Below are 12,069 nucleotides of genomic sequence, written 5' to 3' on the forward strand. Positions count from 1 at the left end.
GTTACGGCTTGACGCTCGGCTTTACCTACTGTAGTTGGGTATTCCTAAACACATTCTAAATATTCAAGCGTTCGAATAGGATCGAACTCATTTTAACCTTCTATGGAAAGTTGTTGGTCGAATTAATTGTACCTTGAAAAACTCCTCATTCCGCTTCAGGCTTCGCTTCAGAAGACGAAGTTTTCGAAGGCCCTGCTCGACTCTGAGACTCTACAGAAGTGACGGAAGTTCTACCAGGACTTGAGTGATGTTCAATTTCTGTCGCGCTCCCGGTTCCGCTGATACGAATTTTCGGTATCACCCCATAATCGCTACCCTGTGACCCCATGGAATCTCCTTCCCTCACCGAGCCACTCGAACAACTCCTGTATTCGTGTGACGATATTAGTTGACGAAAGTTGAAGGAGAATAAATGCTAACGAAATTTACCGGTTTTTAATCTGTTTGACGTGTTTTTTGTTGTTCGGATCGACGTCGACGACTACTTCTGGCATCACCATACCAGGATCGTGCGGCAATGAGTCCTGTTCAACGTCAGTCGCTTCCCCAGCTTCGGAGGCTGCGGATTGTTTTCTTAATTCTTTACGTTGTAGGGTGACATTTGCAGCAGTTCCTGAACGGGAAAGATCCAATAAGTTCTTTAATGTGCATTGAAATAGGATTCGTCAAGTGTCTTCGACAGACAACAAACCCTCTTCGATCACAACGACCCCTGCCGTCTTGTTCGTCGGTAGGACTGGAAGAATTTTTTTCCACCTAACAAACGGGGCATCCTGAATTTCTTGCCTCTTCTCCACAATTTGAAACATTTTTCGTCTTTCCTCGGTGCGTTCTTGACGTAGCTGAATCTGTGAACAAAATGATAACGCCGCTATCCGCATTGTGTAGAATATTATTTCGTTTACAAAATCTTCTCCGCATACCTTCAAATCGTTGTTTGCCTCCCGCAGAGATCCCGTCAAGGAGACCATGTAGTATATGATCAACGCCATGAGCACTATCAACGGAATGACAATTCCCGGTGATGCTATATAGTCCAGGATTCTATAAAAACGTGGTGAAATCCAAGCTCGTCAAAGTCGCGCATATAAATTTATCTATTGCTACTTACATGGCAAAATCTTTGGGTAATGCCGACTTGAGACTATTTGTGATCAAGCTGTACATTATCGGCTGGTCAGAGAATGGTCCGCAGTGCCAGGACGGTTCAACCCGAACGACTGCATAGCCTACTGGTAAGACGCATAGGAAAAGCATCGTCAGGAGTAGAGCCAGATAAAAGTTGTTGGATCTGAAAGAGATCGAACGGTCGCATCAATGAAAAATTGCAATTTGCAACGGTTGCCAGATGGATCGTTGAGAGATTCACCTCGAAGCTCTGAAGACGATTTCGTGTGGCACGTTGCAGGTCAGAACCGCCCAGGACCGGAGGTACATCAATATTCCGATCTTGATTACGTTCAGGGTCGGTAATCCTGGGCTGAAGAACATCCCCATCCACACCATTCCCTGGTTGTTAACAAGGTGTAAAATATTTTCGGCTATTTTAAAGTCGCCGTATTGCGGGAACTGCTTTTCGAGGTCCCAGCACCATATGTTGTTCATGTGCCGTACGAAAACTGCCCGAAAAAAGTCCATACCCAGGGTGGATAGTACGGTGAGTACCTGTAAATGATCGAGGAGCATGTAGCTGTGAAAAATCGATAATTAATCAACCAAGTGCTTTCCGCCCTCCAGTTAACTCGCACGCGTTTCTTTCAATTAACGAATTCAGCCCGTATCGGTAATATTCGGAAGGGTGAAATACTGGATAACAACCTGGGCTCAGCTCAGTTTAACGACTAGATAACCTCGCGTCAGATTTCTCGCGTGCTGAACGAATTCACTGATTACACCTACCAAATCCATGACCGTTAGCTTAGTCAGTTCCTGACCGAACATCGTTTCCCAACACAAACGGCGCAGCTTTTTGCGCTCATTAATATCCATCTGTGTTGTATTTGGTACAGGTGAATCTGGAGACATATAATAACGAAGAATTTTTTTCCTATACTCTTAAGATTGTGGAGAATTCATACATTGAAATGGTCTCGATTCTCCTTCACCTGTTTCTTCTGCTTTTTTCTCTGGTTCGCAGCACTGATACCAGCAATCTTTGGTTTCCTTATGTGTCGGTTTGTCGCTTCCCAAATGATCTACAGTCATCTCGTCAACGGTACATTTCCTGTCGATTACATTACTAGTAGTAGAGACAGGGGAAGTTTCGGTGGAAGGTAAACTGTTGGTAGTACTCGACGTTGTGGTTCCAGTAAAGTCGACCAAAATGCCGGTGAAATTCTGGTCTACCGTAGAGCTTGAATAAGTAGCTGACGTTGAGTCCGTTGTCGATGAGTCAGTGAAATTTAGTATTTCGTCAATGGATTCTTGATTCGTTGAAGTTGAAGTGTTTACTTCGTTGTTGTCTATCGTAACCGTGACCGGCGGTTCTTCCTCCGTCGAGTTGAGCTCGGTTCCTACCTCATCATTTTCTACAAAGTCCGTGTCGTTGGTTTCGTAATCGGAGTAGTCGTAATAATCTGTCGTTGTCGGGGTACTCGATGTAGTTATCGATTCCGGGACTGTCAAACTGATGTCATTTGTCAGCGGACTAACGTTATTCGTCAAGGCTTGGGCAACTATGGGGGTTCCATCGCTAGTAATTAACCCAGCGGTGGTGTTTTGAGATGTTATAGTTGTCAAGAGGCCGAGACTTAAAGAGGCAGCTGTAGTCACAGGCATCGTGAAGTTTGTGCAGAATACTCGACAGCATCGTCGACTTGTAGAGTTCCTCGGATCCGTCAAGGTTTTGGTCACGTTATGACGCAGGGCTGTGAGCTGTTTGGTCTGAAATATAAAGCGGAAATTGTTAATCCACTTACAGATATCGCGTGCGTAAACCGAAGGGCTTTTCATCAAACCGAATGGACTACCCACCATGCTGTTTATCTTTCCGAAGAGGGCGAATATTAGAGAGTATAAATTGAGTAGATTCAGCACCATTATCCTGTTGACGAAGCGCTGAGATTAGATAAATCGATTTAGTCAAAGACGACAGAATATTTCTTGAATAACAAGATTATACAGTATTTACGAGCAATGATTGAAGTATTGATCAAGAACATCGAGTCTCACCGTGCAAGTTGGAAGCGAAGCTGTTTTCGGGGATGGTAGTTCTCGAAGATGCCAAGTATTTCGAAAAACATTGGAAATACGAATGATATCAGTGCTATTACAACCGTGATTTCATTCTGTCTCCACCAGCTTGATTCTGCCTCCGGCTCCTCGGAACGCGCCACAACTAGAACCACTGCCCAGGCAGACAAAGCGAGTAAGAACGCCACGGCAAGATTGACGAAAGTCCTTACGATCACGGTTTTCCAACTGGAAAATAAAGTGAGAGAAGAGAATAAGATGTGCGAAAACCAGATGAGAGAAGAGAATAGGATATGTGATTCAACGTCAATCGCTTTTGCAGAAGACACTGACTTCCGTTCAACCTTCTGCTTCTCGGCCTCTTCCAGGAGCGCCTCTTTGAAGCCAAGGACTATACTGGCGATTCGGTTGTGCGCGGTCTCTGGATTCCCAATCATGAAATCCCACCCGGTGAAAAGCTTCCACGTGAAACCACACTCGTCTTCCTTCTCGGAGAGCTTGCTCATTCGGGAATTTTCCGCCATCCTGTGGGAATGCAACGATCATTGAAAACTGAACACCAGTTGCGAGGGAGTGATTAATCCATACTTTCGAAGTATCGCGACGAAGCTGTAAATGTAGACGACCAGATTGACCAAGAAGTAGGCCAGAGGAATATTATAACTACTTCCGGAGTTCCGGTTTGTGTACCAGCCGTAAAAAAAGGCAGAGTACTTCAACACGCCCTCGAATTCCCACAGGGTAAGCAAGTTTTTGGAGTCCTCAATTTCCTCGTCGAGCATTTTCCTTTCGCCATCGTGTTCCTTATCGGCAGTCACCATCTGGAATGAATTATGTAAACAAGACAGAAATCATTGAAAGAATCCCCAGCGATGTCAACAAATCACCTGCGGCACAGCTACAAACGCTGCTAACGTTGCCGCGATGACCAGATTGATCCAGAAGAGCCAACGAAGAAATATAAAGTACGAAGCAACGGCTGATCCAAAGTGGGATTCTATTTCTTTGATGCGCAGTTCCCACGGTATCAGCCATGTCTGAAGGTTCACGAATTCTCGACGAAAATATTGCCAGTACTGAAAAATTTTTTTGTAAATGCACTCGCCGCCGCTTGACTCCGTAATTGTTTTGCCCTGGTTTTCTAGGAACGTGAGAAATAAACCTTGTTGAACAGGATTGAAGCCCGGGCAATCACGTCGCGGGTACTTCGGTTCTGCGCCAGCCTTTCCTGAAGAACGCCTTCGTGTCGCCTCACGTAGGACTTGGCCTGCTGCACCAGCTTTATTTTGCGTCTGAGTGGCCAAGGCTGCTGCTTGACCCCGCTCAAGACCTCCTTGTGCAGTTTGAGATTCTCGAATATCTGTTCCTGCGTACCACCCTCATCGACGGAGATGGCCGTTCTGCGATTTCAAGACACTTTCCTCAACCCTCAAGTTTCAACTTAGCAAAAATACTACCTGATTGTCACAAATCTTTATAGAAGAATCGTCGATGAGCGAATGGAAAATGGCACAATTGGTTCTCCAGGGGGAAAATAATCTTACTCTCCAGAGCTGGTCGTGAACGCAGAAGACCGACGCCTCACTCCACCCTCGGCTTCCGCGTTGAACGGCGACGATGATCGTCTCTTTCGCCTACTGGGACGTCGCAGAGATGCTCGGCGTTGGATAATCGCGCTGGCTGATGCCGAGTAGTCGTCTTCTTCCCCGATTTCCTCCGTGCAGTCTGCAATGGCTTGGAAGTAAATTTACAAAACTGTTACAAGAAACGCGACAACAGGCTTGATTAATTTTCCACACCACGAAGAGGAAAAGGAAATATTCCAGAGTAGCGATTGAGACCAGTCTCACATGTGAACTGACCTGCGACTGCGGGTACGCGGCGCATTTCAACTTCCCTGTTGTTCACCAGAGAAGGTAGAGGCTCGATGATGAATTGCAGCTGAGACTTCTGGTCCCTGAAAACGACTTCTCGAGAAGCGGGGTTGCTCGGTTCGTCGGTGATGGCGAATGTTACGGAAAGCCGATCTACGGAGGGTTGCGGAGAGGACGGAACCACCTGGCACAAAGCGAAAGGTGATAAACTATCGGTGGTAACTTCACGATGTCAATGATCACCAATTTGGCAAGTCGTCTCGACGGCCGAATAATCGCAATCGCATTAAATTCAGTCGGCGGGTTTGAGCAAGTGATGATAATCGGCGAAACACATTCTCTGGTTGCCGTTTACTGGTTTTATCGGACCTCGTACAGCGGCAGGTCGTGTGTGACTGTCTCATTCGCGAAAACTGTGATGACACGACGGAACCAGGAGGCGTGAAAGAATTTGCGAAATGTTTGAAAAATTCTTGGTACCAGCGACCTAAGTCGCCATTGAAGTTGTATCGATACCGACTGACTGCCACTTGTTCCATCGTGGTGTAAAGCAGCCCTCTGGCCCGACTTCCCCTTCGCCCTCCTCTTCCTACCCAACACATTCACGCCTCTACACTCGGGCTGTAAGTTAAGACTAATATCTGCTATCGCCGATGCAGAGGATCCCAACTTGAACCATCCCCGAGTTTTTTTCGTTCTCGAAATCCCGGTTTCTCAGACAACGACGTTCGTCACCGTTCTCCTCGGTAACAACGTGTCAATTAGCACCTACGTTCAAAGGAAATGATGTAAAAGTTCTCAAAGGGTGCAGACAATGCTCGTTTCTTAACGAAGCAAACAGTCGGCGAAAGCGGCGATATTAACACGGTTAATTAAAAACCGTAACGAAGACTAATCGAAGTTTAGTCTTTCAACCGTCTCGCCGTAAAGGAGAACTTTTTAGAGAGTTGAAGCCCAGTCTGTGGTTAAAAAGAAACTTCAAATTTTCTCCTCCATCGCTTAATCAGTCGCTTACTTTTTTGTACTTTTTTCCCTTCCCGTTCTTTCGGTTTTGTTTCACCTCATTGTTTCGCTGGTCCTTAACGAGTTTCCTAAGCAGTCTCGGATCGGCGTTAATTGACCGGTGATCGCGAGTCTTCTTTTCTCGATGGGACGAGGATGCGATCGGTATTGACTTGGAGTGGTTCGCCAGATGTGAGAGCCGCTGTTTGGCGGTGTCAACAAGCGGGAGGCGGGGGTTCGGGGGCGGCGTTAGAAGGGTGAAAACCAGGGGATGAAAACACTCGAAGTTCGCGTGCGAAGCGCCGCGCCTTAACGTCCCCTCTTTCGGCCCGACCTGCCATCATCTAGTTCTTCCCCTCGAGCAGACGGACAGACAGTCAGTCGGCAGGCTGGCATGCATAAGGCCCTCCGGAGTCACGCGAACCACCCTCACTTTCAGCTAATCACTCTTATACACTCCTTTTCGCCCTCCAATCCCTCCGAACCCGCCAGGGTTACAATTCGACTCACAATCAGAGCTTTACTTGGAATACTCCCCACGCGGCCCTGGGAATTATCCTTTGACGGTTAGCTGCCTGGTACTTTGGCCGCGCCTGTGCCCGGAATGATGAGTAATCGAATCTCCGTGTATAGGTATACATATATACACGCACACCTAATATGATGAGCTTAATTAATGGATGTATGAAAAAGACATTCCTTCCCTCACCCTCAAACATCTGCCCATTAATATACACTTCAGCTCCGTATTATAACGAGTTTTTTCCCCCATCATTATCGCAAATTATACCAAGAATAACATTAACTCATTCCGATGAGTTATTCGAACCTGAATTTTCTCACTCATTCCTTATGTATATATAGCACACCGTAAAAGCTTGTCTAATTTTTTTCGATCAAAGAGATCGGTATGAGTTATGACCGACTAATAGAAAGAATGTAGGTTTAGTTATGCGTTTATTATTCATTGTCAGAGTTATCAATAAAATGCAAGATTTCTCTTGATATTCGCAAACAACGCGGTTTAAATATCCTCTATTCCTACAACAGAAGCTTTTGACCTTGTTCAAAAACCAAATCTGAACCAAACGAAAACCGGACGGTATTACCAACAAAATTGTTATTTGCCTCTCGTTTCTATGAAATTCTCTTAAATTGGGGATAATCGAAAAATTGAAACGAGTTTGAAAACGTCTGTAAGGCTTCATTCGCGTAGTTTTTTCTTTTGATCATTTTTGAAATTTTGAAAAATTTTGAAACTTGCACAGAAATACACGACAAAGAGAACGAGCAGATTACCAACCTGTGGCGCAAGAAGAGGAGCGGCGATGTTGTATCGTGGCGAACGCGATGTGCTGTCGAGGCGAAGGATTCCCGGGGGTTCCTTACGCCTTCCGCGACTCCTCGCGCGATCGGTAATGGAAGATCCTTTCTGCGGTGAAGGATCTCCGGAAGAATTTTCCCTGGAATCCTGTTCGTTGTTAATTTTTTTCTCCGATTGAGCCTGCATCGTGAGGATATCCTCGAGAGACGCTGACGTCGAAAAATTCTCGATGTATCCTTGAACGTGATACGATCCTTCCGGTCGATTATTTGTATAACAACGATCGGATAATCGGTGCGATTTTTCGCCTAATCGGGGTGAATTTCAGAGGGTGTGAGAAAAAGGACGAGACGACAACGGTTGATTTTCGCGGAGAAAGAAATTGCTGCTCCGCAATGTGCGGGGTAATTTTACCGGTAGGAAGCAAGTTCGGTTAGTGTTCAGTAGCTCAATGTCCGACCGTCGACTGTTGCCGTTATCATCGTTGATGGACATTTTCTCCCTCTTCCGCCGCCTGTACACGATCTATTAACGCGTTAATAATCAGGATTAATAGCCTGCGGGGTGCCTTCGCCACCTCACAGCTTTTCGCAGGTGATAAACACACGCGTATGCGTTGGCTGTGTATGTACGCGTCGATTCCTCCTCATGCCCTGTTATGCAGCATTCCGTCTGACGGTGTGAACATTATCCGCCTCATGTGTTACATGCGGGGGCGAGACACGCGAAACCAGCTGCCACGCCTGCAGGCCTCATGTCACATCCGGCCCGTTGCTTTGTGCCTCTAAAAAGCCACCCTAATGTGTTCGCAAATATGTCAGTTGTGAATCAAACGCTGCCCATACGTGTATAATAAAATTGCCGTAATCAAACGGTCGGGTTGTCTAGACGGGCTAATGGCGGGATGAAAATCAGCATACGCACGAGTGTCTGATGAAGTAATGAATTCACAAAGATTACTTTTCACACATCAGGATGCAACATACTTTGGGGTAAACTTTCTTTTCTTCTCTTTATTTATCATACTGATATTCAAAATATTATACATTTACATTTATTATGTTGTGTATTGTAGATTCCATATTGTTGTGGATGTGTGTTTTATTACATATATATATATAATAATAATAATGATAAGCCTGAGTAATACTACACTGTTTTATTTTTCAATAACGATAATCATTATTTCGCACGTCGTATTTATATGTTATATTGTCAAATCAATAATTTTTCATGCATCAATCCACATTTTTCTTTTTTTATCGCACGCTGTTCACTTATATCAGTTTTTTTTTTGCATGAATCGCGCTTTAAGATATGAAGGGTGTACAACAACTGCGATTAGTTGGGTCCTGCTTTACTATTCTTCTTCCATTGCTTCTTACTAAAATTTTATATAGTATTTACGACTGATTATTGCACCTATGATCGTTACGATCATTGTCGAGACGATATACTATATTTTTATTTACACCTTAATCTAAAAAACTCTGGATCAAGACCTCGCGAAGATTTGATCCATCGAACCCTGAAATTAGCTGCCGGTTGAAACAAACTTTCCCCAAACATGAGTAAATTTCGTGCAGCCGTTAGCTGCGACAGAAATCCCTGAAACATATCCTGTAATACGTAAAGGTACAAAAGCTCTGCGGCTGACAACGCATAAACTACCCATCGGGGAATTCTTCCAACCATGATGGAAAATCCTCGGGGAGTTGTAACGGTGATTTATTAACTTCGTAACGATTAGATCTAGACGATAAATCGTCCGCTCTGCTGTCCCGGGGGATAGTTTGTCGATTTACGCACGTGCATCGTACGGATGGATGAGTTGATTCTTCAATTTTTGATATGTGATTTCGCCGCCTCATACGATTACCAAGGCTGCTCAATTTATTGCATCTGATCTATGATTCGCGCGGGATATAAGAATACTTATTTTATAGAGTGCGTATTGTGTGCAGGTTATATATATATATATATATATATATATATAGGTATAATATATAAAGTTGCGGATGAATTCAAACGAAAAATATATGTCTTTCGATTTATATATCCTATACTATGATATAATATGTACACGCTAAATTTTCTAGATTATGATATGATCGCTTTACAGTTTTTCCGTGTAAAAGTAGAAGCTTACGGACAAGCTTCGGAAAATCTTTACGTGCGGTGTGTAAACGCATATTCGCTATTGACGCATGATCCGGGTCTATTTAACCGGATTATCACTCGCACGTAACTGTATAGCCTGATACGCAAAATATATTTGAACCCTGTTCGAGAGTGAAGTTAGTAACACTCAGAATGACTGAAGGATTCGAATTTCAAAATTATGTGCATAATACGTTTTTCTTTATTGCTGTGTCTTCTCCGTGAATTTCAGACGATCGAAAAAATCACGGAACAACGTTTTTTCGGCTGAAACGCCACCCTGCGAGCTTATTGTTAGTGGTCCTTATTATTTAGTCGTGTGTCGAGCCCAGGCTGACCTTTGCACCTGACTCATCGGCTCGCTGCGAGACGGAAGTTTGGCGCTTGTAGTCCTGGAGGGCGGCGGTCCGGGTGTCCGCAAAAAATGCACCAGGTGTTTTTGACCCTCGTGAGGCTTTCCGGCGGCTGATTCGAGTTGCTCGTTTTTCGCCTGCACCTCAGTCCCGGTTTTCACACCTTCGGTGATCCTCACGAGGCCGTTTCCACGCCCGTTGCTCTTCGATATCGAACGTCTCCCCGGCGGTGGAGGATCCAGGATTATTGGTGGAGGCTCCTGCGAGTCCGTTGGGGGAATTCTTAGCCGCGGAGAGTCGAGATGCAGCTCAGATTGTGGCTGTAAACCGTGGGGAAGTGGCTTGATGAACGCCGCGGCCTGCTGCTGCTGGTCTTCGATGTTGCTCTCCAAACTCGACGACGCGTAGTTTTCACCCCTGTGCAGCATCACTGGAGACGGTGAGAAGCTGTTCGCCTGCGAGACCCTCAGCGATGTCGAGTTTGGGGACACCTGAGTTGAGCTCTGAAAAAACGTCACGATACGGGAGTAAATACGCAATGAGAGTTCTCGATGCAGATTCTGTTACCGACACTTAGCCAAGACACAAACCTTTTAGAGTGTTTTAGGCTGGGGGACATCCCTATTCCGGTTAATTTTACCGATAATCGGGGATCACTTCGAGGCTGTACCTTACTGACAATTTGCTCCGTCTTAACAAAGTTTAAACCGTCTTCAGGTAAAAGTCCTCGGAATGATCCGATGATCGACAAAGTCAGATAGAGCGGGATATTTCCCATCCTCGAATATTCTGAAAAAAGGTTTGTGTCTTGGCTGAGTGTCGGTAACGGAACCTGTATCCAGAATTATTATTGCTTATTTACTTATGAGGTTGAATCGTTTTTTGCAGAGAAATTCCATGCATTGTCACGGTTGACGGAAGATTTTAGTAAAAAATGATCATGGTTACAATAATGGTTCAAATATTCTTGGCGTCACGAGAACAGATGTTATTAACAATTGTAAGCATCTTGTAGTGTATAATTTTAATTTTCGAAACTACATTTTCTGGTTGCTGAGTTAACATTTTTTCATTTTCTTTTTGTTCTTTAGGTATAGTAACTCACCGTCTGTCTCGTGTTGTTTGGCGGTAGAAGCAGACCGGTTCCCATGGGATAAGGTGAAGGCGTAGCGTAGGGCGATCGTTGTGGCTGAGGTTGATAGGGACTAATGTTGTGGAGGCGTTCGAGGAGCTGTGTTTGGAAGTGGAGCTGTTCGTTGGAGGAGTTGAACCCCTGGCTACCGAGGACGGCGGTCGCGTTTGGTGAGTAAATTGCCTCCGTTGGGTAAGAGTAGAAAGCGAACGAAGGTGGGTCCAACTCCCAGGGTGAACTCGGAGCCCCGGCTCGATGAGACTGCTTGACAAAATACGGGGTTCAATACTCGCCTCAATTCCGCGGGTGGATTTAATTCTGGTGATTTTAGTCACAACTATGGGAACCATTGCTCTTAATTTTTCTACTATAAAAACTTCATTAAAAGATATTTGGCGTTACCTAGCATCTGTTGGTTGCACAGAATCCAAAATCCCTGGAGAAGACCTGCCGAGTAAGAGACGAACACACTGCCACTCAGTATTATTGTTGCGGATCAGCAATTTAGTGTTTCAACATCACGTAGGAACGATTACATGGGTATGCATTATCAATTACTTGGAGCGTTAGAAGAGAGAGGAGTAACATTCAAGCGAAACAACAGCAATGGAAATCGTGAAAAGTTCGGACACTACGCAACTACACCATTCCAGCGATTCGTTGCCTTCTATTTTCCGCTGGAACCCTTTCTTTTCCTGTCACTAATTTCTTTTCGCGGAACGTTTCAATTCCCGGTCCTTAAAAATCCGTTGCGCACTTGTTGGCTGAAGTTCGTGGGTTCTTATTCTTGCAAAAACGTTATTCTAGAAACGTCGAGAGTGGGTTGAGGTATATTTATGTATAAGATTGAGCACTGTGGCCTCAATTCTACCTGGAAATTTAAAATTCCAATATCTTTCCAACGTCACGGGAGCGCTTTTGTTAACAGTCTTCTCGGGTCGTCGTTTATAAAAACTTACAGTTTACCTAAAGAAAACCGTCGAACTCTTCGTCAAGTATACGGCGTCCCACAAGTGTCTTTCTCTATCGGAG

The 12,069-nt window shown here is 44.8% G+C and overlaps 3 protein-coding genes across 7 annotated transcripts in view; 1 reads left to right on the forward strand and 2 right to left on the reverse strand.

Moving 5' to 3' along the window:
- Window positions 1-135: 135 nt before the first annotated feature.
- LOC107222724 (transmembrane channel-like protein) lies at window positions 136-7,644 on the reverse strand. The gene is made up of 17 exons (XM_015662211.2): window positions 7,372-7,644; window positions 5,055-5,250; window positions 4,737-4,917; window positions 4,355-4,592; window positions 4,080-4,268; window positions 3,781-4,013; window positions 3,526-3,717; window positions 3,172-3,420; window positions 2,974-3,043; window positions 2,106-2,883; window positions 1,900-2,015; window positions 1,370-1,665; window positions 1,112-1,291; window positions 924-1,044; window positions 692-848; window positions 430-613; window positions 136-365 (listed from the first exon to the last, which is right to left on the reverse strand). Exons 1-17 carry the CDS (start codon window positions 7,576-7,578, stop codon window positions 146-148), a joined length of 3,807 nt encoding a protein of 1,268 aa, XP_015517697.2. The 5' UTR covers window positions 7,579-7,644; the 3' UTR covers window positions 136-145.
- Window positions 7,645-8,378: 734 nt separating this feature from the next.
- The window catches only part of LOC107222735 (carboxyl-terminal PDZ ligand of neuronal nitric oxide synthase protein), a 30,413-nt gene continuing 26,722 nt past the window's right edge, over window positions 8,379-12,069 (reverse strand). For all 5 annotated transcript variants that reach the window (XM_046732019.1, XM_046732018.1, XM_015662226.2 and 2 more), the window contains 2 exons: window positions 11,011-11,298; window positions 8,379-10,408 (listed from right to left, as the gene is read on the reverse strand). In XM_046732019.1, coding sequence (XP_046587975.1) covers window positions 9,860-10,408; window positions 11,011-11,298 — 837 coding nt within the window. In that variant the 3' untranslated portion in view covers window positions 8,379-9,859. The remainder of the gene's footprint in view (window positions 10,409-11,010; window positions 11,299-12,069) is intronic.
- LOC107222729 (diphosphomevalonate decarboxylase) overlaps window positions 11,071-12,069 on the forward strand; it is a 33,294-nt gene continuing 32,295 nt past the window's right edge. The window contains exons 1-2 of the mRNA XM_046732021.1: window positions 11,071-11,207; window positions 11,462-11,577. Of these exons, the coding sequence (XP_046587977.1) occupies window positions 11,574-11,577 (4 nt within the window). The 5' untranslated portion in view covers window positions 11,071-11,207; window positions 11,462-11,573. The remainder of the gene's footprint in view (window positions 11,208-11,461; window positions 11,578-12,069) is intronic.

The sequence above is a fragment of the Neodiprion lecontei genome, chromosome 2 (genome assembly GCF_021901455.1).
Source record: "Neodiprion lecontei isolate iyNeoLeco1 chromosome 2, iyNeoLeco1.1, whole genome shotgun sequence".
Taxonomy (NCBI): Eukaryota; Metazoa; Arthropoda; class Insecta; order Hymenoptera; family Diprionidae; genus Neodiprion; species Neodiprion lecontei.

Excerpts from the sequence above, each read along its gene's own strand:
- LOC107222724 (XM_015662211.2), bottom strand. The coding sequence starts at position 7,578 with ATGCAGGCTCAATCGGAGAAAAAAATTAACAACGAACAGGATTCCAGG. Across the intron at positions 4,269-4,354 it reads CTTCAATCCTGTTCAACAAG|TACTGGCAATATTTTCGTCG; the intron begins GTTTATTTCTCA and ends AAAATTTTTCAG. Across the intron at positions 1,045-1,111 it reads TTACCCAAAGATTTTGCCAT|AATCCTGGACTATATAGCAT; the intron begins GTAAGTAGCAAT and ends ACGTTTTTATAG.